The sequence below is a fragment of the Aptenodytes forsteri genome, unplaced genomic scaffold (genome assembly GCF_000699145.1).
Source record: "Aptenodytes forsteri isolate BGI_AS27 unplaced genomic scaffold, ASM69914v1 Scaffold183, whole genome shotgun sequence".
NCBI lineage: Eukaryota > Metazoa > Chordata > Aves > Sphenisciformes > Spheniscidae > Aptenodytes > Aptenodytes forsteri.
The window spans coordinates 428,983-451,954 of NW_008795918.1; the positions used below are offsets into that span (position 1 = coordinate 428,983).

Genomic DNA, 22,972 nt, shown 5'->3' on the forward strand with positions numbered 1-22,972 from the left:
GCGGCAGGGGGGCTGGGCCAGGCTGTTTGTGGCCGCAGCCGGGCAGGATTCTGTTTACCGGAGCTGAAGGTTGGCAGTGAGCCACCAGAGCCCTGGCAGGAGACGGCGTCTGCTTGGAGGAACGTCAGTTAGGAAGAAGCTCCCTCCCGGCATAATTTTTGGTTAAAACAGCAAAGAGGAAAAAGAGTTGGCACCCAGGATGAGTTAGCCTTGTGTTGAGATGTTTGACTAAAACGTAGGAGACCCAATAAAAGTCCCTCTGCAAATCATTTTCCAGGGATCTTTTTCCAAATCTTCCCCCCCCCCGCCCCCTCCTGTAAAAGATGTTTATAGATTTGGCAATTGAAACTTTAAGAATTGAAAGTCTCGTAACTAATCCATAATTTTAAATTGTTTTTACAGATGAGTGATCTCACGCAGTTTCTCCAGGACTGCTTCCACTGTAGAATTTCATCGGATCCCTTACTTTGAGTTGGCATTTCAAATCTATTCATGAGACATTAGCAAAAATGAATACTAAAATAAGTTATTTGCTAAATACTGTTAGATGCATGCATAGGTGCAATTCTGTGCTCACTCCCAAATCTTCAGCCACAACAAGAAAACACATTTTATGGATTGGCAGATACAGGGATCCCCTGGAAAATGTGAACTTCAGGAAATTATTTTTAGATATTTGTCCTTCTTTGCATGGATCATCTCTTCGATTTCTATCTCAAAAGACAGATGTTTTTAGTACAGGTGCTAAAATACAACCAGAGAAGAGTACAGAGGCTTTGGTGAGTGAGCAGGCTCCCCAGAATTCCTTGGAACTTGAAAAGTTGGATGATTCTGGGAGCTTCAAAGTGAAGCATGTAACGGATCATAGTGAACCATTCTTTAATAGTCTCCAGAAATGTACCTGTCCTTGCGATGTACTGGACTTGGCTTCAGAGTCCGCTGTTTCCATTAAGCACTTCACAAACTGTTTGACTACAGTATGGAGGCTCTTCAAAAACCTGTCCGAAGACCAGCAGCGTTACGAGAAGCAGCTGATCTTTGAGCACCCAGCTTTTGTTAAGCTTTGTCAGCAGCTGCTGCGGGACTCCAGAAGGATGACGCGGGGTGACCTGGTGTTCAGTCTGCATGCCGTGGTGAACCTAGGTGTTCCTCAGAACACTCTCCTAGTCCAGACTTTGGTGAGAGTGTGCCAAGTAAGTATCAAAATCCCTCTTCTCCTAAGTTTGGGCTGAAACCTCGGGGCTAATTCTGGGAGGCTGTGCAACATCAGAGAGAGTTTGGTTACATCCCTGGTTTAGTCTGGTGTTCCATGGAAACAGGGCTCCCATAGTTAATTTGTGTGTACTTCTAATTGCCTTCACTTTTGAAATGACTGCCTGATTTCAGACAGATTTAACAGAGAGGAGAAGTCTCAAAAACCATTACCCTTTCAAATCAACTAAATTTGTCTGATGTGAGACCGTGTAGATCACTGCAGAATTAAAACTTATGAAATGACTTCTGGGGGAAAGAGAAGATGGCAGGTACAGATTAAGAGTGGTCAGGTTTTTTTTTCTGAAACTTACTGGTCTGAAGTAATCTGATGTTGTGAAAACTCTTTAACAGGAGAAGCTCAATCAACTTGATAACCGATGTATCTCAGTTTTGGCAACTACTTTAGGAGGGCTGGATAAAGACAAGAATGTGAGCGCTCTTCAAGCTGGATTACAGTGAGAAAAATACATCTTTCACATGTTCTTCATATTTAAATGTTGTTTGAACATATGTCTTTTAGAATCATGGAGGGAATGTCTGCGCATAAAAGACACTGGTTTTAGGACTTAAATGGTCACATGAGATAACAGCTGTACAAGACAGTGATTTTTGGCATTGTCTTTGCAGTTTCAAGCAGAAAGGCTTCTGATGGCATAGGGTGCTAGACTGCTCTGCAGGGGATTCATATTCTGACTGCAGCTCCACCACTGTGGGTTTTTTTGTGATGTTGATCGAGTCACTTCGTGTATCTATGCCTCTTTTACCCATGTGTAGAAAGGAGGTAATGAGACTAGCTTACTTTGTGAAGTATTTTGGTTTGTCATGATGAAAAATGCTGTTTAACAGCCAGGGAATATTTTCTTTTAATTTAGTAAGTAAAAATGAAGATGAAGACAAGCTTAGACTTTATCTGTGCATCCAGCAGGGCCTTCTGTGTAGTGCTTTATCAGAATAACTTCTTTAGCTGTAGTGATTTTTTTCAGGGCCAGTGAGATTTATGTGGGTAACCAATCTGCCTACTCCCACGAGATTGTTTTTACTGAGGCTGTCACAAAACTTGCCATTGATTAGTACTTTTGGTCCTGTGTCAGGTCCTGCTTTGAGAAGGTGGATGTGTTAGTGTTATGCAAAAAACAGGTTCTCCTGGAAGCTCAGGTACACAGTTCTTGTAAGTTGGTAGAAAGCAGGAGATCCATCTACAGCTCTTTCTCTGTCTTGAAGTCTGAAGCTCTTGCCCATTTGCAGGAAGCCGTGTCTGCAGAGATGAATTTCAGAGCAGTGCACTGCCTTAGAAAGTGACACCTCATATTTTTGTAGCTGTGCAGGTATATTTAAGGGTGATTCAGACATAACAATTACAATACCTCCCTCTGAGCCAGAAAAGGAGGTGCTGGGAATGCAGAACTCCTTCATCTTGTCCTTACGATCCCTCTGTGTTACGATATCCCCTTCTGTTTCCGCAGCCACAGCACTGCTTGTTTGGTTTTTGAACTCACTTGCATGAAGTTGTTGTCAGTGTCCATCCCCAAGTTTCCCAGCCGTTTCAGAACTTGCCTGCACATAGATGATTCTGTGATAAAAAATGTGCAATTTGTTTTTTTTCTGCAGAAGATTGTTAATCCTTGAGGCTTAACAGCACTCATGTCTGCACAGTCACATGTGCAGTCTGGTCGGGTGCCCCTGCTGTTAATGTATCAGCAACAACATTCATCTATCAGGATAACATTAAGAAAGCATATATAATTATTTCCATGTGCAAAATATCTGTGCTGCAGCTACATCATGTAGAGTTACACCAGCCTTGCAAAAAAGGAGGTGGGAGAGGAGGAGGGAATTACAGCTTTAACTTGGGACTACATCAGTGAGGGAGAATGGGGGCACCTACCTGTTTCTGCTGAAATGAGGAAAGCTCTATTAAACAGTTAAAAGCTATCTAGCTCAAGGCCTTGTGTGTGTTTCTTCATCAGATTACTAGTGGAGCAGCGCATTCCAGGTATCAGAGACATCTTTATACTGCAAAACCTGATGAAATGCATGGGAAAAGATGCTCCAGTCTTTCTGAAAAAGAAATTAGAGGTAAATTTAGTTGGAGGCTCATTTTTACTTCCACAAAGCCTGTGCTCTTGCATTGTTTATAGATTGTGTATGGTTCTTTCCAGACACTCAAAGAGAAAATATAATAGAAAGGTTAACTGCATTTGCTATATCAATCATAGTCCAGCTATATCTACAGGAAGAACTTAAATTTGGAGGCTGGGAATATCCCACCATGAAAGGGGGCAGAAGGCAAAGGAGATGGTACAAAAGGAATTGAGGCAGTAAAATAGCAGTGCCCTCACCTCTTGTTTGGGCTGGCCACATGGTATTTCATAGAAGCACTTACAGGCTGTTCCCTGATTCCCTTGCCTAGCTTGTGACTGGAGGACAAGAAGATGGAAAACTAGTCTGTGATGGGGCTGTGTCCAATAATGGTACAGGGCTAGAGGACCAATGGCAGTGAGATGCCAGGAGAACTCACCTGGCTCATGGCCTTATCTTTCTGTGTACCTGAAAGGTCCCCTGGGAAATACAGTGGTTGGGAGCAGGCTGTAGGTTTTATGGCAGGGTGTACTGGGTTTCGTCCTGATTTAAAGACGTTTTTTGAAACGTTCTTTCAAACAGGGCCTGCTAGTGTTTTCGTCACATAGCTGAAGGGCTCCGAGGTCAGAATTTGTAATAGCATTCATGAGGAAGTGAGGGAAGATACCACTGATGGGAAACTGGGCAAGAATAGAGCAGTGCAGGGGGCTCATGCAATGTGTTAGATGTAAGTAAATCGTAAAACCTTGCACAAGGTACCACTTTTTACAAGATGGTGAGAAACTGGCTGAAGATGTGGTGGAATATGGAACTGAGAGGAAAGTAACATTTCCACTTGTTAACTGAAGGGAGCTCTTAATTTTCTGAGCTTACAGGGTGCTATTTTAATACTGTGTAATTTCTGTTGTCGACTCATTTTGTATTTAACCTCTGATATGAATGCAGTAAAAATACTGTACTTTAATAGCCAATATACTTTGTAGCCTCAGTCCACATTTGTAGCTGGGTGTTTGTATTAAAGATACGCCACTTGGTGTGCTGTTGGATCACTTTGAAGGCTTACAGCTTTCACGTGCATCCAAAACAGTAATTGGAGTACTATTAAATAAGTCAACTGTGCCAATTATATTTCTGCTACTTTTTTAAGAGTTAGTAGAAGACATATTCACAGTATTTGGAAATTAGCTTTACTGAGACTTCTTTCTTTTAAAACGAACATATAAAGGCAAATTGCTGCGAACTTGCATAGTGACACGGCTCTAGAACACTTGGTCTGCTATAACTGTGTATTAAGAAGCTGAGAGTAGTTACTTTATCCTTTTGCTGTTTGTTGCTCCTTTTTCTTTCATATAAGTCTGTGAACAGGCTAAGGAATTTGGGAAAGTTTTGGTGAAAATGCCTTCACCAGAAAGCAGTGATAATATACCTGAAGAATGAAGGATTTAATAAGCTCTAATTCACTTTAGATGGCAGTTTTGAAAGAGATAGACCATCTGACTTTCCCGAATGCTCTGCGTGTGTTTTTGGCTCTTGCTGCAATGAATTATTGTTCCATTCCAATCCTGAATGCCTGCAGTAAAAAGATCCAGGGTAAGAAAAAAATACGTTTATTAAATTTCCCTTCCTTATACTAAATTCTTCCTAATTATTGTCTCGTCTCCCTTTTCTGATTTCCTTTAAAACTCGGGAAACATCTTTGTTTTACAGGATATTATAGTAATGTGGAGCCATTTGACAAGCAGCAAGACAGAAAATTACTGATTGATAATGAAAGCAAATAGCTCTTGTAGTCTCTGCCCTTCTTAACATTTACCTGCATTACATATTTTTCTTTATTTGTCCTGGTTGTTCATATGTGTTAGGACACGGTCTTTAATTACAGATACTGGCTTCTCCCATAGGACTTTCACCACACAGTACACAGGCTAGATGGCATACACAGAGTGAGCAGCTACTCAGTACTTTTTTCTGCATTTTTTTTTAGTGCATGTTCTCAGGACTTACATGCTGCACATCATGCAAATGATGCTCTGGGAACAGTGTGATTAATTTCTGGACAGAAATGACCCCTATCAGAGGCTGGAGATGGAATAGGAAGAGGAGAGAGGGGTTGGAATTCTCCAGCAGGTTTTCCAGGTCCTGTGCTGTTGCTGGGGCTCTCAAGAAACTACCCCCTCTCCCATATCTGGGAACCTCACCAGAATTGTAATAACTGTGTACTTCATAGGTACCTATTGAGTTAATTTTTGCAGCAGCAAGGGAGTGACCCACTGGTGATACTCATTTTCTAATTAGGCAGAAGAGAGATTAAGGTCAAAGTGTCCAGTAATATGAGACTCCGTTAGCCTGTTTTCTTTAAGAATACCTGGCATTACAAATCACTTTATTTGGTGCACAACTCTCATTGGCTTCAATCACAGTTGTCAGCACTCAGGACTTCAAGAAATGAGGTAACAGTGTTTTATGCTGAGCCTGGAAAATCACTGAGCACAACTCAGAGGAGTTAAAGTCAGTTATTTTCCTGCTATCCTCTTGCGTCCTCTGGCAGAGGAAAAGATAAAGTCTAGTTTTGATGGGTGCTGATCCTACTACTGTAGCTATGCTCTTTTCTCTTGCATGTCTTTTATGACATGTATGCCCCTCATTGCAGCAAACAAAGCAGGGTGTTCAGGAGAGAGCATTGTTCTTCAGTACTTAATCTTTTTCATCTCAGGAGTAGGTCCATCTTGTGTGGCAAATGAAGCAGCAGTCCTGCGCAGAAGTCTGTTGTCATCTGGCACTCAATCTATGTCATCACGCTCATATGCCAGGAGGTTACGTTATGGTTCCATGTTATCCAGTTTGGCATACACTAATGCTTTAGTGCTTGACAGCCTTTAGTGCTTTTTAGACATAGATTCATATTTGTGGTTTCTTGCTGTTTTGTAAAACCAAATGGGAAAAAAAATGTAAATTTCATCATGTGCTAATATCTGATTAATCAGCAGCTTTAGATCCACCTCTTTGTTACTGCCTCAGCTGACATGGTGAAGTGGACAGCCCAAAGGCTCGATCAGTACTAAAGGGGCTCGCCTGATGGTTTCTATGCTGAGTGCAGAGAGGTGCTGAAAATCAAGAATCCTGGAACAGAAGATGTTCTGGGAACACAGTCTTCTTGCTTCTTTTGTTAGTTTGTCCCCTTTTGCCTATTTATTCGTTCTAGCTTGGTCCTGACTCAGTTTGGCTTCTTCTACCTCTCAGTTTCTTTATGTGTTTTAACTCAGTTGACTTTGCCTAGCTAGCCTCAGTCTGTTCCACAGTTCCTTATCTGATTCCCGCCGCCCTGCTCCAACCCTTAGCCAAACTGTTCCCACAATATCTCCAACCTACAGCTCCTATTGCTTTGTATCATTTGTCCTTTTTTGCTCTTCTGTTACAGAGAATGTCCACGATGCTCCATTTCGGCAGTTAATTCTCATTCTAGAAGCTTGTTACAATCTCCAGTACCGTAATGTAAAACTGTTTTCAGCATTAGCAGACTATGTTAATTCTACTGCCTGCCTTTGGGACAAAAGACAGGTGAGTTTGAGACCAAATAATTTATAGTGGTACTAGTAGAATATCTGGTGCTTTCCATCTTACCTTTCTTCATGTTTGTGTTTGATCTTTGGAGAACAGATTTTCTAGGAATACCAATCTGATGAAGTTGATACAGTTAAATTTTTAAAATGCTCTTCTATTTATTGATGAATAAAGAAATAAGAAATAAAAGGAGTGTTAAGGTTTGAAAAATTTGCTTTTATTAAAAATGCCTTTTATGAAATCAACAGGTAGGATCCACTTCACTGGCTTTCTTGACCTTATAAAACTATCTTTTCTTTTAGATTATCCTTTTTCTTTCTGCCTTCGAGACACTTGGCTTTCAGCCTACTGAGCTGATGGGTATTTTTGTTGAGAAGGTGACAGAAGACCCTGAATTCCTCAACTTGAAAAACCTCTTGATTGTTCTCCGAGTGTATTCACGACTCAACTATGTTCCCAGAGACCAAAAGCATCTGTAGGTTTTCATTTAGAATATCTGATAATACGTTATGTAGTCATGATAGAGTAATGTATGGCAACTAGTATTTGATTTCGGTTGTGAAAGAGTTCATAATCCTGTTTTATTAATCTGTAAGATAAATTTTCTGTGTCTTTTCCCATCTTTTCTACATAGGAATTTTCCTCTGTAATTGCAAATGGAGACCTTGGTTCTAGACTGACCAGGCTACTAAATCTGTTGATAGGTAGCTGTATCCTCACAGAAGAATCAAAAGCTAATGTTAGATTACACAACATATGATTGTACAAGATAATAAAGATTTCTAACTTGTATTTTTGTTTGAAATCTGTATTTTATATAGCCTTATTTGTGTATTTAGATACTTTTCTTCTGCTTTTGGAAAAGGTTTTTTGAGACTCTTCATAGCTGCTTGAATAAGTACCTCCCTCAGATTTCCAACACAGAACTGCTGAAGGCAGTGTATTCACTTTGCATCTTAGGATATCTTCCTCATCGTGCACTTGATGAGCTGCTGCAAAAGGACAGCAGGGATGAACTTCTACTGTCAGGTCAGGCTTTACTTTGTCATGTTCTTGTTTTAAAAGGGATAGTCTGCCTTCGTACATAATTTGTTGTAATTGTGTTAAAAGTTTAGAAATTAAAGAATGCAAAAATGATTAATATTAAATTTGAAGTCCGCAAGACAAAGCTAACATAGTGATGGTGATCTAAGTGATCTGTTTCTGCACTAGGGAATCAGGCTTATTGTCTTGGGCCCCATGGTGGCAAAAGTTTAATAGTAGGTGTGCACATGGAGAGAGGTGAATATGAGATGTGTGGAAATGGTAGAAATGTGTAAGAGCCAGGGGTTCTATCTTTGACAGATGTTCAGGCATGTTTAAAAACACAGGAAGTCTTAACCTTTGTAAACCAACTTTAGTACCTGGAATCATGAGTAAAAGGTTATTTTGACTGCTCTGAGTTAATAATGGGGAACTTGGAATGGTTTGTAGTAGAATTTGGTTTCCACATTCAATTCTTTACAGCCAGTAGAGTAGTTCAGCAGAGTAGAAATTCACTGTAGAGTAAAACACTGTGTCTTGCTGTTGAGCCTGCTGTGACTGAACCTGAAAGCTGTAAAGCTGTAACTGCTTAGAGTTTGCGCAGCTTACTACTCTTAAAGTACAGTTTCAAAATTACGGCCAAGTCTGATATCCCTTCTTTGTTTTATAAATATCCTTCTAGTTGTCTGGATTTTATAAATGGTTTTTATGCATGCTGTCTCATTCCATTTTCTCCTTAAATCTCCTGTAATAACCGATAGCATGCACAGAGCTGTGTACAGTAGAGGGGAAAGACTGGATAAATGGGCAGGTCCCAGCCGTAGACTTTAATATTATAATTAGTGAATTGATGGTGTATATTTAACAGTATATTGAAGATAATAATATTCAGTGAAAAAACAATTGCGTTTTGATTCCTATATTGAAATTCACTTGCTCTGCCAGAACAGACTATAAATGATAATAAAATGAAAAATTCTGTGAGATGATACATTGGATGTAATATTTTTTGTATCCTTTTTCAGATGATCTTTACAAAGAACAAAAGGAAATGATGCTTCGCTGTGTGAAAGCATGTATGGAACTTGATAGCCCTTCCTTCGTGAAGCCTGCATTTGTGCTGACTGAGAATTTCTCCTCATTAGTATCTCTTAATCTCAGAAAGGCTCGGGAGGCGCTGATAGAACTTCTGGGAGATGAGAACATGTTTCGGCAAAATGTTGAGCTGCCATATAAATATCATATTGGTATGAAGCCCAATTACCGTCATATTCTTTTTAATGTAGATTTATCATCCCCAAAATAATAAGGTGGTAACAAATTTGCGTAGGGTGCAAGTGATTAAAAGTGTAACACTCTGAAGACACAATCTTTTAACAAATGATGTCCTTGATTGGTGAATCTACTTTCTAGGATGCTTCTGTTAAGGTATTTAAGTTAATTTACTAAAACTTCATGATTGCTGTTATTTACAAAAATGCTTTGGACTTTTTGGTAAGTATCAGCAAGCAGATGTTAATTGTACATAAATCCAATATGGCCAACTGTTTTAGAGAGTTGACGTGTTAGTACTAAATCACATTAGAAACAAAGCCAAACAGCAGCCGCCTTTTGTTCTCCGACTTGTTTCTTCTCTGAAGCTCTGGCTAAGGTTTAGGTTCTACTTTCATTTATGAAATGGGATATGACCTTCTTTGATAGGTGATCATTTCATAACATTTGGTTTCTTTTATATTTTGATATTGCTTATTTTTTTGCCAGCCACCCAGCTTACCAATTTTTCTGTATTTGTAGTACAATTTTCTTCCTACATATTTCTAATGAGGAATCAGATTACAGGAAAATCTGAGTAGGTATGACAGACTGTGATCAAGACTAGTTTCTTTAAACTATGATTTCACTCCCATAAAGTTATATCTACAGTTTCAAAACACTTTTTTTTTTTTTTTCTTCCTGGAGATGTGCAAGCTATAGCTGTTTATATTGGTTGCAGGGAGGGAAAAGCCATCAGTAATATGTAAATTATTAGAGAACAGCAATTAGAAACAGAGCAGTAACAGTGTTAATTTCTTCAAATGAGCTGTTCATTTGAAAACAATTTGAACAATTAATGTTCAAATGAGGACATTAATTGTAACCTCTTGCAGTGTTAAATGTTTTGTTGTTTTGTTTTCAGATTTTGAAATCAGAATGGATTCAGACAGAAAGAAAGTGCTCCCAATAGCTGCAACAGATGATCATGCTGACTCAAGTGTTCAAAGGTGTCTTTTTTTGACTGCATATTTTTTCTAGCGGGCTAGTTTTATTTGTATGTATTCCATCCAGTTACTTCTTTGGTTCACTGATTTGCAGAAGCAAAGTAGATTACTAACTTGTTATTTGTGCTCACTGAAATATACAAAAATTGCCATGCCAGTTCAGAGCAACAGCTCATCCAGCTCACTACCTTCTTCTAACAGAGGCTGACTTAACATTTCAGAGAAAGAGGCAGGAAACATCACAGTAATTTGATACTCTTGTAATGGATACAGGTTTTGAAGTATGACTGAAATCCCTTCCAAAAAATTACTACATTATGGTTTTAAAATGCCAAGTATTTGTGTGTCCAATTAAACATTCAGTTATTCTCTTAAGTCTCTAAAATGTGCATCTCAATGGTATGTTATGGCAATTAATTCACCTGCTGAAATACAATTTGAATAAAAAGGATCATCATAACCACATTTTAGGTGCTTAATTTAATCTTGTGTAGAAGAATGACCTCTTAGTAACTGAAGTGGGACATATATCATTTAAGTAACGCTTAAGTAGAATTGGGTAATACTTAACACTTGTGTGCTGGATCACTGCACCGGAATGTATTTTGTATAGTTTGCTTTTTGGGAAAAGGGGAGCTAGTGAATTGTGTAACAGAAACTCACTGCCAGGTTTCCAAGGCATTCAGCTTTCCTCACCCTTCCAAGGGTTTTTATGGCAGGAAGTAACCGATTCTGAATATATTAGCAAAGGATCAAAGTAAATGCAAAAGCTGTCAAACTAATGTAGAATTTTGAATGATCTATCTCTTTCTCGTGGGAGAGTGGAGATCTAAGGACTTAATTCTGCTGTAGGTATTTGGGTAGATGCTGGTACTTGTGTGAAGCTCATGGAAGAAGAGAGGGTCTAAATTGCTTAAGTCTGGAGGAAAAGGATAATGAAATTTGTGCAGTCCTGAAACTTTTGCCTACCAGAAAGACAGCTGTATATTTGCAGTGTTAAAGGACATCATTGAATCATTGTCTTAAAAATGCTTATTCTGCATTTGTACAATGGAGTCTTCCCTACTCTTCTTGGTTGTAGATTGGCTTTTCTCTTTGTTCCTCTGTCTGCCTTCTGTGTGGGTACAACGCACCCCCAAGGGAAGCTGGCAATGAAGAAGCGACATCTAAACAAACTGGGCTATCATGTGATTCTGGTAAGAAGAGTCCCGTTACTCTCCCTGCTTCGGTCCAGTTATCAGCACAGTGATGAGTATGGTTGTTTGGTAGAACAGGCCTTGTAGGGAATGGTGAGCCTTCTCCAGAGTGGTAATTGTATATCGTCTCTACTTAGAAGGTAATGGTGGTGTCACTAGGGAGAAAGGACAGAGGAACTCTAAAAGACAAGCTACCACTTATCATTATCAGTGAAATAAATATCATCATAGTTCAGCAAAAAAACCCAAACAGTCAAGCCACTGAATTGCTTTCTACCTAAAAAAACCTATGTGACTTTGGCTTATTTCCCTCATTTTTATAGAATGAATGATTCAAGTCAACTTGTTTTCAAAATACAGCGACTCCCTATGGCCTTCCCATCACTGAGCGCTTGGTTTGTGGGATAGGGTAGTTTGCTAAAGACAGTAGGACTAATGTGCCCTTTCCTTTCCTTTTCCTTTCTTCCAGGTCCTGAACAAGAAGTTTCAGGAAATGACAAATGAAGATGCAGTTGAGTTTTTGAAAGGAAAAATTTATTCAGAAAATGCTTTCCCTTCTTCTGAAGTGACTGTGCAGGATAATTAAAATAAACTAATAATTTTGGGTCTCCTGATCTCTCTTTTTCCTGTGTAATTAATGTAAGGTTTTAATGGAAGAGATAAGCAGTTTTATACACAACTGCCTAGTCCAAAGTATTACAGATTGAGAAGAGCTTGTAAAGTGAACAATGCCTGCTAATAGCGAGGGGTTTCTTTTGTGAAGTGGGAGTGGATTTTCTTTAGTGGAAGGAACTACTTAATCAATCCAAAAAGCATCCTGACATCTATTGCTGATGAAATTTCTTAATTTTATCTTCACTTTGTTTCCCCTCCCCCGTGCCCCAAGTCAAATTTCTCTCTAGTCTTGAGCTGGGTCAGGGAAAGGAAGTGACTATTTCAAGTGCTATTGCAACCTGGCCTACAAATACGCACTAGAAGGACTCCCCCCACCATCCCACCCCACCATCCCCTCTGTTCTTTATGCAGAACTATCGATAGTAAAGCAGTAAATAACTCAGCCAGTTTCAGAAGTTCAGGCTGATAATGGTTCTGTTAGCTGTATGCTTTTTCTTTTGAACCCTTTGCTTCACTGTTACTGTAATAGATTTTTGAGACTTCTCACTACAAGAACACAGGTCTGGCATGTCTTTATAAACTGACTCTTGCTCTGTTTCTGGTATTAGTGTCTCCACAACTATTTAAAGAGGTGTTGCAATACTAAGATTTGTTCATTACATACTGTGATGCATCTCCACTGGCCTGTTATGTAGTGGTGGAATTGATTATGTTGGCAGAGTCCTAGAAGTTCAAAGCAGCTGCAGGAGCAGAGAGAACTGGTACATCTTTTCCATTCTTGGTAACATCTACTGGTAAAATCCATTTGTTGTGCTGGAGTTGCTGAAGTACTTAGTAAGAGCATACATTTGCCAACAACAGTTTGCTTGTTTCTGCGGTGTAATCAGATCCTCAGTCACAATTTTGCTGTACCATAGCCACAGTCCAGTCGACGTGAAGGGAAACAGCAATACTTTCTACAGTGACTGTGTGTGACCTAACGGTGGTGCCCTTGCTTCACTTGATAAGCTACAAGCACTACGTTCTTTGTCTTTGTCTTTCTGAAGTAGTGTGGACACATGGTTAAGGTATTACCTTTCTTATCTCATCATTGTATTACAGTGATGAGGTGAAAAGAAACAACGTGCCTAAAAAAAATTCACTGCCCAACTTCTTGCAGAACATGTAGATAGAATATGGTGGAAACTGCAACCAAAGAAGCATTGTTACAGCAGTCTGGCATATAAAAGCAGGGAGAGCTGTTCAGCATTTCAGTCTCTGAAATGCAGCACATGCAGAAAAACAGATTTGATGCAATTGTAGAACTTAACAGCCAGAGCAGAGTTCATATGCCTGACTTGATGAGAAGTTTGTTGTGCCCCCTTTTTGGATCTGCTACTTTAAGAAAGCATTGTCTGTACAAATTCATCTGTGAAGCAGATTGGTCAGAGCCATTCTCGTGTTCAGAGCTGGCCGACTGACCCACAGTCCCGGCCTGCACTGGAGGAGGTCTGAAATACTCTGTGCTGGAGAGCCAGGTAGTGCTCAGAGCTGTGTTTGAGAAAGCATTTGGTGCTGTTCAAAGCTGAAGCCCTGCAAACCAAGCTAATGCAGTGTCAGCTGCGGCTCTCGCCTGGGCTGGGGAACTGCTTCCTCTGCTTCGAGCTTTTCAGTCAGGTCCTCAGTAGCAGGTACGTAGCTCCCATCTCTTCAGGGACAAAACACCAGGCAGGGAAATATACTGTCCTCTTGGGTGCCAGCAGCCTGGACAGAATTAGCCACCAGTGGGCACAAAATGGCATAGCATGTTACATTAAATCAGCTGATCACCATCTTTTCTTTCTTTTTTTAAACACTTTACGAGTAGGTGGAAACTTACACAAGCAGTATGGAAGTGTAGTAGTCTGCCATAATGATCACCTTGCTTATTAAAATATCTTGCTTTATGCTACCTCAATAATCTAAGTCGTTACTACGTCACCACTGATTCATAGTTCCAAGCAGTATGTAGCTGCTGCCAGAGAGACTTCAGAGCTGTGGGTTTCTTCAATCTTTACATCTGCTAAAAAGCTACTCTGTTGCAATGCCTGAAACCCAGGTTTCTCAGGTGTCCAATTCATGTAGTAAGGGAGATTTAATCCCCTATTTTGTGCATTACAGTCTGCATTTAGAATACCATTCTCCTCTCTTTCCTGAATCATGCTTATTAAAATTAGTGGGAGACTCACACAACAATAATTATTTTGCTCCTGTAATTGTGGGTTTTGTCACTGCGTGGATTGCTCTGTGCGAAAGGTGCAAAATCCCCTTTTTTAAGCAAAACAGATACTAAACGTGTTTTTAGCTGACCTGCCAGTGAGGCTAACAGGAGATGCAAGCTGCACCTTTCTCTACCGTTTTCACCGTCTGCCTGCAGACTCGGGAACATGTGTTTCTAACCTTTATTCGCACTTGGAACACTTTGTAAGTGCAGTGGCTGGAATTTTTTTCTGAACAAGGAGTGAGGAACCAGGAAGCTGAATATGGCTTTATTTCATACAGCCCATGGGTGTATCTTATTAACAGATGGAACCCAGACATTTGCTGTGGTATTTGACTCACTAAAGGTATTTCAAGGGTGTATCCAATCTGTAGCAAGGCCAAGGTTCTTAACCCCATGTAAAGTGAAAATAGGTAATTTATTAAGTAAACTAAATTGCTGAGGGAGGGGAGGATCTTCAATGAATTGAAGGCTTGTTAAAGAAGATAAAGCAAGTATAGGGCTTAGAGTAATTATGTAGCTATGACTTAAGGACAGTGGACTCAGCTGCACAGAGCAACCATATATTTGACCAGATTCTTGTATGAAGGCAGTATATTTTACCCCTGGGCCACAAAGAAGTCTGAAAAGTAGATCCATACAAATCTTCCCTTCATTCTGAGCTATGAAATACTGGACTTAAGCATTTGTCCTGCTAATCTCAAAGAAAGAGATACTGCCTTTTATGATTCCTGTTTTTTACAAGCTGCTTGCTGTTAGACATTTTTTGATTCATAAACCTTATCTTATTACAAAACAGTAAAATGCCATGATAAAGCTGGCTTATCTGGTAAATTTTTCTAGTGTTCATCCTTTGAATTCTCCAGGTCATCTGAAGGATATCCACATACAAAAGGGTGACAAGCTCAGATCATTGTCAGGTATCACACAATCAACAGGAAAACATTGTGAGAAGGATTTATAAATGTAAGTTATATAGCAAACTTCACTGGCCCAAGCATGATGTTAAGCATTGCAGTATGTGTGAACAGATCTAAAATGAGAGCAAGGAACAGGAAGGCAGAAGATGTGGTCTGCAAGGGTCAAGAAGGCTCTTGCGTGAACAGAAAATAAACTAGTACCATCTAAGCAAAAAGGAAAGTTTGTGAAGTAATGCAGAATGAGAACAGTGAGTGTTTGGAAAAACAAATTGTGTCCATAAGCAGCTGGATTTGCAGACCCTGACGACTTGTAGTTCTCTCCTGCCTGGATTTGCTTATGTCTAAAAACACTTCTGAGCCCTAACACCAGCCTTCTCAGGGTATGAAATATTCCAGCCGCTCATCACAAGAAACATCCAGGAACTCTCTTTAAAACTTCCACCTTGCTCTCAAATTAGCCCAGTCATTCAAAAGTGACTGCAAAAAAGGGACTAAAAGTACATTGCAGGAGTTTGATTTTTGTTAAGAAATCAGAATCTAAATAAACTGGAGCTTGGAATTAGAGAATGAAAGTCTGTTTCTCAGGTATTGCAACTGTTTCTGCACAGGCAAGAGGTTGAATAATGCTTTGTATGCAGAGACCTAGGGATGTGGCTCTGGTCAATAGCTGAAGTGAAGAAAATACTAAGACTTGTCTAATGCTTTTTTTTTTTTTCCTGGCCATTGCAGTAGGTATTATTTTATACTGCCATTTGTTAATGTTAAGCTATTCTCTTTGCACACAAATCTTAGATCACATAAACTTGCGTGAATGAGGTTCCAGTTTCAATACCTCTTTACTGACACTAGAATATCTGAATTAAAAAAGAATTGCAGGTGTTTTGTAGATCTCAAAAAAGGTGGAGCATTCACTCCTAGGTGAAATGTGCTGAAATTAGTTATTTCAGAACAAAAGCAGAGCCATGGTTATCTGTTGTTCTCTACATGCATACTTTTAAAGCAATTATGGTACTTAAGCATAGGTTTTACTGAACATGTAATCCTGTGGTTTTGTTCTTTTTGCTCTCCTCTTTTAAGTGATGCAAATATAATGGAACTCTGAACTATGTTTAAGATCTGTCCTTCTAGTTGCAGCAGGTTTTTCCCTTTTTTCAATATTTCTGGACAACCGCAGTATAAAGTGAAAGTATGAATGTGGTGGCAACTGTAAACAGCCACCCAGGAACAAGAAGAAGGAGAATCTGTCCTTGGGTCTGCAGCAAAGGTCCTTGTGTCCACACACAACCAGTGAGCTTTTTGTTTCATCCTGTTCCCTCTCTCTGAAAATGCTCCTATGCTATACTCCAGTAACATTGTTGCCATGGCACCCATCAAAACTCAGATATGTTCTCGCTTTATGTAGCAAGATGCAAATTTTTATGAACAGGAGAATTTCTTTTCTGTTATGGGTAAGGGACTCTATCCATGCCTCCAGACAGAGGCAATTTACTGAACACTCTTGTCGTTCCTGAGTATATGCCATAGTTCACTCTTACCAGTTCAATCCACAAAGGGCACTTGCTAAATTTTCTGTATTTGCCTGTTTGATTTTCATGGTACAGATTCCGCTGCACATAAGATGTCATCTGCACTCGACCACCCTCTAGAAAGGTGGGGAAGTGTGTGGGGAGTGTGGGGAAAGGGGGAGTGGCTCATCAGCTGGTTTAAATTAAAGTCAGGGCACTACAGCAATATACACCAGCTGAGGCTGTGGCTCTACAACTTCAAAGGAGAAAACTTGAAAGGTTATGTGAGTCCAGTTTTCTCCTTTAGCAGTAGGGAACAGCTGGTGAATTGGACTCTGAGTGCACAGAGGCTGGTGTAAATGGTGAGAATTGTCACTGAAGTCTTGATGTGTACTGACACAGATGAGATGAGATTCAGGAAATATACAGTGGCTTGTTGTGGAGGAGATTATATTTGTATGTTAAGATGTTATTGCACACAATAGCTAGGGAAGGAGGAGAGACCAAGCATGGAGCCCACGTTTGAAATGTCAGTCACATAATAAAAGACTTTAATCTTTTTAAATATACATATTGAAGACCAATACTGGGTTGTTACTTGCCCTTTGCGCTGGCTCAGCAGTTAGATATCAGGTTTAGCAGAACAACAGACAGTTCCTTGACACAGGGATTTCTCTGGAAAATACAGAGGCAACCTAAACCCCTTGTACACTGCGGTGTATGAGGCAAGAAGAGGGTAAAGACTGTTGATGCATTTCTCTCTGTTGTTTTAGAATATGCTCCATTTTGCCAATGAACGATTTGTCCCAGGGACATACCATCTTCTACGGTGTGAATGAATCTTCAGTCTGGGTCACTTCTGTATAAATGTAAGGAAAATGATGGAGATCTGAAAAGTTAAGCAGGCAAACATATGTGTGTGCGCATGTGTTTGGAGATTTGCTCTGTATCAGTCTATGCTCAAGGAACAATACAAAATGGTGAATGCTTCACTGATGTCAGCAAGAAGATTTCCTTCTCAGTAGGCAGTACTCCCCCCAAAAGGTAGTACTGAGGAGGGGGAAGATGGGTTTGATTTCTGCTGATGCAGAATAAAAAGAGAACTTTCCAAACTTTCCACTGCTGATGGTAGGTTTGATATTCAGTTGCTTATTCTAATAACTCAGTATTTGAAGGGGGAAAAAAGAGAACAACAATGAAGGTATCAAAACCACTCTCTCTGAAGAGAGGATAAGATGATCTGACACTAAGGCATTAGACAAGGACGTGGGAAATCTGAGTTCAGCTCCCTGCTTGCCATCAGTTATCTGTCTGCTCATGGGCAAGTCACTCAGGAGGTCCCTGGGGCACACTCAGAGTCCTGGTGTTCGCACCCATCTCGGTAGTGCCGTGACTCAAAGGAATGCCCTGCTTGGCAGCAGAGGCACAGCCCCAGCACAGCCAGGTGTCTGTGTTCCCCGTCTGTATAATGGGGATGTCCCCGTGTGGAGTTGCTTGGATTTGTAAGCTCTCTCAGGCAGAGCTGGCTGATGTTTCAGATCCACTCCTTGTACAAAGAATAGTAACAGTTCAGCCACGAGAGTGGAGAAAGTCTTGGCTAATTGTAAAAGAAACAGCTCCCTTCGCTGAAGAACCCCAAAACTTGTGACCAATGCAAGCCATGTCAATAGCCTTACTGCAAACCTACCCAGCCCTGTCACAAGCAGCACTTCAAAGTTACACTACCCAGTCCCTTCCCCAGATACTATTAGCAGCAATGATTTTTTACAAAATCAGACACCAAAATAAAAGCTGTTTCTACTGCATGTCTCATCCATATGTACATAGCACACTTCAAACCCCGCTTATAAATTCTTTAAGGCTAATTTGCAAAAATACACTGGAAATTCTACTGAGTGTAAGTTACAAAGAGTGGACTTGTTTGGCTCAGACGAGATCTGCTTTGAGATCTTTTGTCAGCTACTGTTGGTTTCATTAATAATCACTGAGATTCCTGAGGGACATCATAACCGTTTTTAACAGATCCTCACGCTGGTTGAGGGGTTTGGAGTACTACTCACCATGCACGAAAGTACATAACTGCATGCATGCAAGCAATACTGTTATGCTCAGTGGTGCTGGTATTAAACAGAAAGCTAAGTATGTGTATCATTGTTGATAGAATGGAGGCCAAAGGTTAATATGAACATGTTTTATAGCTGCAAAAGCTAATTACTTAAGTTAAAGTGAATATAGTGTATATTGTTTGGGTCTAAGAAATTGTATGCAAGCATATTCGCAACTAATCATAAAGTATTTTAGTGCTTGTAATAGAATTCATTAAAAATAATGTTGGCTATTCTAGAATACAGTGCAGTAAGCTTGTTTTTTAACCATTAAGCAATAATAGAGACTTATGTGCTGTCCTTTACAGTTCTGCTAGTAGCAATAAAAGAATACTAGTTTATTTACTTACAAAGGTAATTATTTTATTTAAAAATACAAGATAGGCTTTTAATATTATGTGACATCTTCTTTAAAAAGGCCTAATTAAAACAAACAACATATTGCTTTGACAGCTAATCGTTTACAAGAAGTTTTGTTTCTTCACAAAATCAAGGATTCTTGCCTAATTCTTGCCCACTCAGAACATCAATATAGGATCAAACACTTCTGAAAATCCTTTTCCGCCAGAGCAATATCTTTGAAATCATAAGTTCTAATCATGTCATCAGAAGGTATTCTTATGAGGGAAAGTTTTCAGGACTGGAGAAGGTGAGTGAGAAAATCTTACTGGTCTTTCTGACAGTGGATTCAGGCACATTAAAACTGTCAGCAAATTGAATCTTTCCTTTGATCAAACTACAAGGGCAATATTTTGCAGCCAGCTTGTATGTGTGGAATTTGGGTTCAGCAATTTACCATGCACCTGAAATATACTACTAGGGTTTTTAAGTTAAATTGCACAATCCTTATGCAGACAAATTTCCCATAGGAATTTCCCATAGTCCTCACATAAGGACTGTAGGATTTTGTGCACAACTCCTCGTAAAGGTGTTCATCCTTAACTCCTAGAACTGAACCAATAGTGTTTGTTACCTTTTAGTAACAGCTGGTAAATATCATCTTGAATTCAGATTGTATGTTAAAGGACCAGCTCAAGGTTCCTTAGCAGCGACATTTTGCTGTCTAAAGGATGAAGGAAAAATAACCACCCAGGCCACCTGTTATTAAGGAAAGACAATTCACTAATAACATTCTCCTTTCCTGGTTAAAGAAAATGGTGTCTGAGGAAGCTGCTCTGCCAGCCTAATTAAACCAATACAGACTTTGTCAGCCTGCTTCTGCCCGCTTCCATAAGGAACTGCTTGCTGAACGGGTACTTGAAGCTCCTCTCTGATAACAAAGCTGTCTAAAGGCTGCATCGCTAGACTTGTGGAGAAAAGGCAGGTGTTATTTCCCACACTGACACAACACACTGATATTTCCAGTTTTGGCTCAAAATATGTGAGTATGCACATGTATAAACGCTGTAAAAACTATGGAGAAATCTTTGAAAGGATCTGTAAATGTGTATCCCTTGAAATTACTAGATCATGTACCAATCATCAAATTAGTTCCACTAAGCTAAAGCTTAAGTATCCTATGTCACTTGATGAACTACAGGACACTTAAGGTTGGCTTAATAGAACTAATTTTAGGGTTTGCTAGTAATGTCATTCTAATCTAGGGTATGTTGGCTGGAATTCTTTCTGGTTTAAGGTTACTTTAAAATCCCAAATGTAAGGTTAATGGGGTGTTTTCAGTGTAATCTCAGAGAAAGAGAGAGAGAGGAAAATGCAGCAAGATGACTCTAGAAGAGAATTGTCGTAACTCAGCACAGCTTCCAGTATATTCCCACTTGTGCTAGGATTGTTGCTGGAGCTAATGAGGCTTGAGAACAGTTAGCACTGTCAAATCACAATGGAGTCCAGAGAATTTCAGAAAAACCTTTCTCTAACAAAGCTGTGAAAGCTGAAGACTTGGCATACTGAGAGGAACAATGATTCACATTGCGGACCACACAACGTATTGCTGAATACTCATATGCTACAGAATTAAGACCATATACTTAATATTGTAGAATGAATTGGAGTATTTTGAACATTGCTCAGAAAGACAGAAATATCTTTTAGTACTCGTAGAAAAAGACAATACCTATAGAATAAGCTGTCTCCTATGACAAGTCAATAGGAAACAGAACTGTCAATTCATTGTGTGCTTCCTCCAAGTAAAGCTACAGTGATAACCAGAGGATATTTTAGTAAAACAGCTGAATTATCCACCCCCCTTCTTCAGTGGAGCAGAAGACTGGGATTTAAGGCACATTAGTCAGCATGCTACTATATTGACCCTACTGAGTGGTGATTCTGTCTTGGACACATACTGTGAGTTTTCTGCAGCAATGAGAGAAGGATTTACTGGAGGATGATTTTCTGAGAATCAAGGTGATGATTTAAAAAATGTTGATCATGTTAATTCCATCAGTTCTAGTTTGGTTTTTAGTTCAGATGGAGTCAATGCGGGATTTAGCTGTGGAACTGGGAAAGCTTAACATGATGAACTGATGTTTGTGGAGACACAAAAGTGTGTAAGTTTTTTGTCTTTTTAATAAGCTCTTTGTCCTTGAAAGTTACATGCAGCTCAGTAGGAAATCTGGGTGCAGGCAGCTACCAGGATCAAACTCACCGCTGTATGATAGTTGTTTAAAACATGTGGTATGCTTCAGTATGGAATCTTTAAACAAAACAGTTCTAGCTTGCGGCTGTTGCTACACAGACTGTATGCAGATAAGTCACAAATAGCTGAGCATATGTGTGGTGCAAGGTTAAAACAATAACAAGCAGGTCGAATCATTCAAACACTGGAAATCACTTTGACTCCAGGCCAAAAGCTTAGCTTGAGATGATATCAGTACGGGATAAAAAGAGGATAAACTAACAGGCTTAGCAGCCAGCTTGTTGGAGTCAGCATATAGTATCTATACTTCCAGCAGGAGAGCAGATGGTCATATATTTAAGGAAGCACCAGACAGGGAGTCAGGAGATCTGAATTCTATTCCTGGCTCTGCAGCAGTGTTCCTATGTCACCTTGGGGAGTCACTTTTTCCCCCTTTTTTATTAATCTTTTAAGTAGTGGAAATAATATTTGTTTGTCTCACAGGGCAGTTGAGAGGCTAAACTGATGCTGAAAAAATGCTCTGAAGCTCTAAGAAGAACGTATGGAAGAACTGCAAAGTAAACTTGTTTGGAAGAAAGGACACTGCATGGTTTCATATGGTATGTTTGTGCCATATGTTTACAACCTTTCCTCTCCCCAGAATGTCCCATGCCTTTTTGCACACAGTTTTCAAGGAGGGAATAAGTGGATTAAGCTGCCTTCCACATTTGCTAGAAAGATAAGCAGCTGCCAGTAAGAACCCGACCAAAGAACAGACTTCATTACTGAGACATTATTTATGCCCAAGAGGGCAATAGGCTTGTTGAAGTTAACTGTTCATAAAATCATAGAATCATAGAATCATAGAATGGTTTGGGATGGAAGGGACCTTAAAGATCATCTAGTTCTAACCCCCTGCCATGGGCAAGGACACCTTCTACTAGACGAGGCTGCTCAAAGCCCCATCCGACCTGGCCTTGAATGCTTCCAGGGATGGGGCATCCACAACTTCTCTGGGCAACCTGTTCCAGTGCCTCACCACCCTCACAGTGAAGATTTCTTCCTTATATCTAATTTAAATCTACCCTCTTTCAGTTTAATACCATTACCCCTCATCCTATCACTACATCCCAAGATATTTTTGCATTGGTGGCAGAATAATGTCTCTAATAGCTTTTATTCTGAATTCAGCAGTGCTGCTTGCAAGCTGAAAGTTAAGTACATACTTAAATATTGTTTTTTATGAACAAATCTTCTGCTGAAGTCCCAAAACAAGTCCATTTTTTAAATCAGTGAGAAACGTCCATGATTATTTGCACAGGACTTTCATCTAAAGCCCATTAAAATCAACTAGACTTCAAAGGAATTTGAATCAAAGACCTAGCAAGCAACTGTCATTTCTTCTGAATCCTATGCCCATTAAGCAAAATGATCCTATCTATCTTCATAACTATATGGCATCATAGAAGTAATGTTTTCACAACAGAATAAATAGCTTCTGCTTTCAGCGTGGAGGTGTAAGCTTTGGGCTAGAGTTGAGTTTTAGCACGTATCATGATTTGCTCCATTTGTGCATATCTTTTTTGCAAGAGAAAAAGAAAAAGGTGAAGCCTTTTGTTTTTTAACTCTATGCCTCCATTTCTCT

General features: G+C 39.7%; 1 protein-coding gene across 1 annotated transcript; it reads left to right on the top strand.

Moving 5' to 3' along the window:
* Positions 1-509: 509 nt before the first annotated feature.
* On the top strand, positions 510-11,963 carry FASTKD2 (FAST kinase domains 2). The gene is made up of 11 exons (XM_009284636.2): positions 510-1,193; positions 1,606-1,709; positions 3,222-3,330; positions 4,800-4,923; positions 6,752-6,891; positions 7,197-7,369; positions 7,760-7,923; positions 8,943-9,164; positions 10,094-10,178; positions 11,257-11,371; positions 11,841-11,963. The coding sequence occupies exons 1-11, from the start codon at positions 510-512 to the stop codon at positions 11,955-11,957; spliced, it is 2,037 nt and encodes a 678-aa protein (XP_009282911.1). The 3' UTR covers positions 11,958-11,963.
* Positions 11,964-22,972: the final 11,009 nt, after the last annotated feature.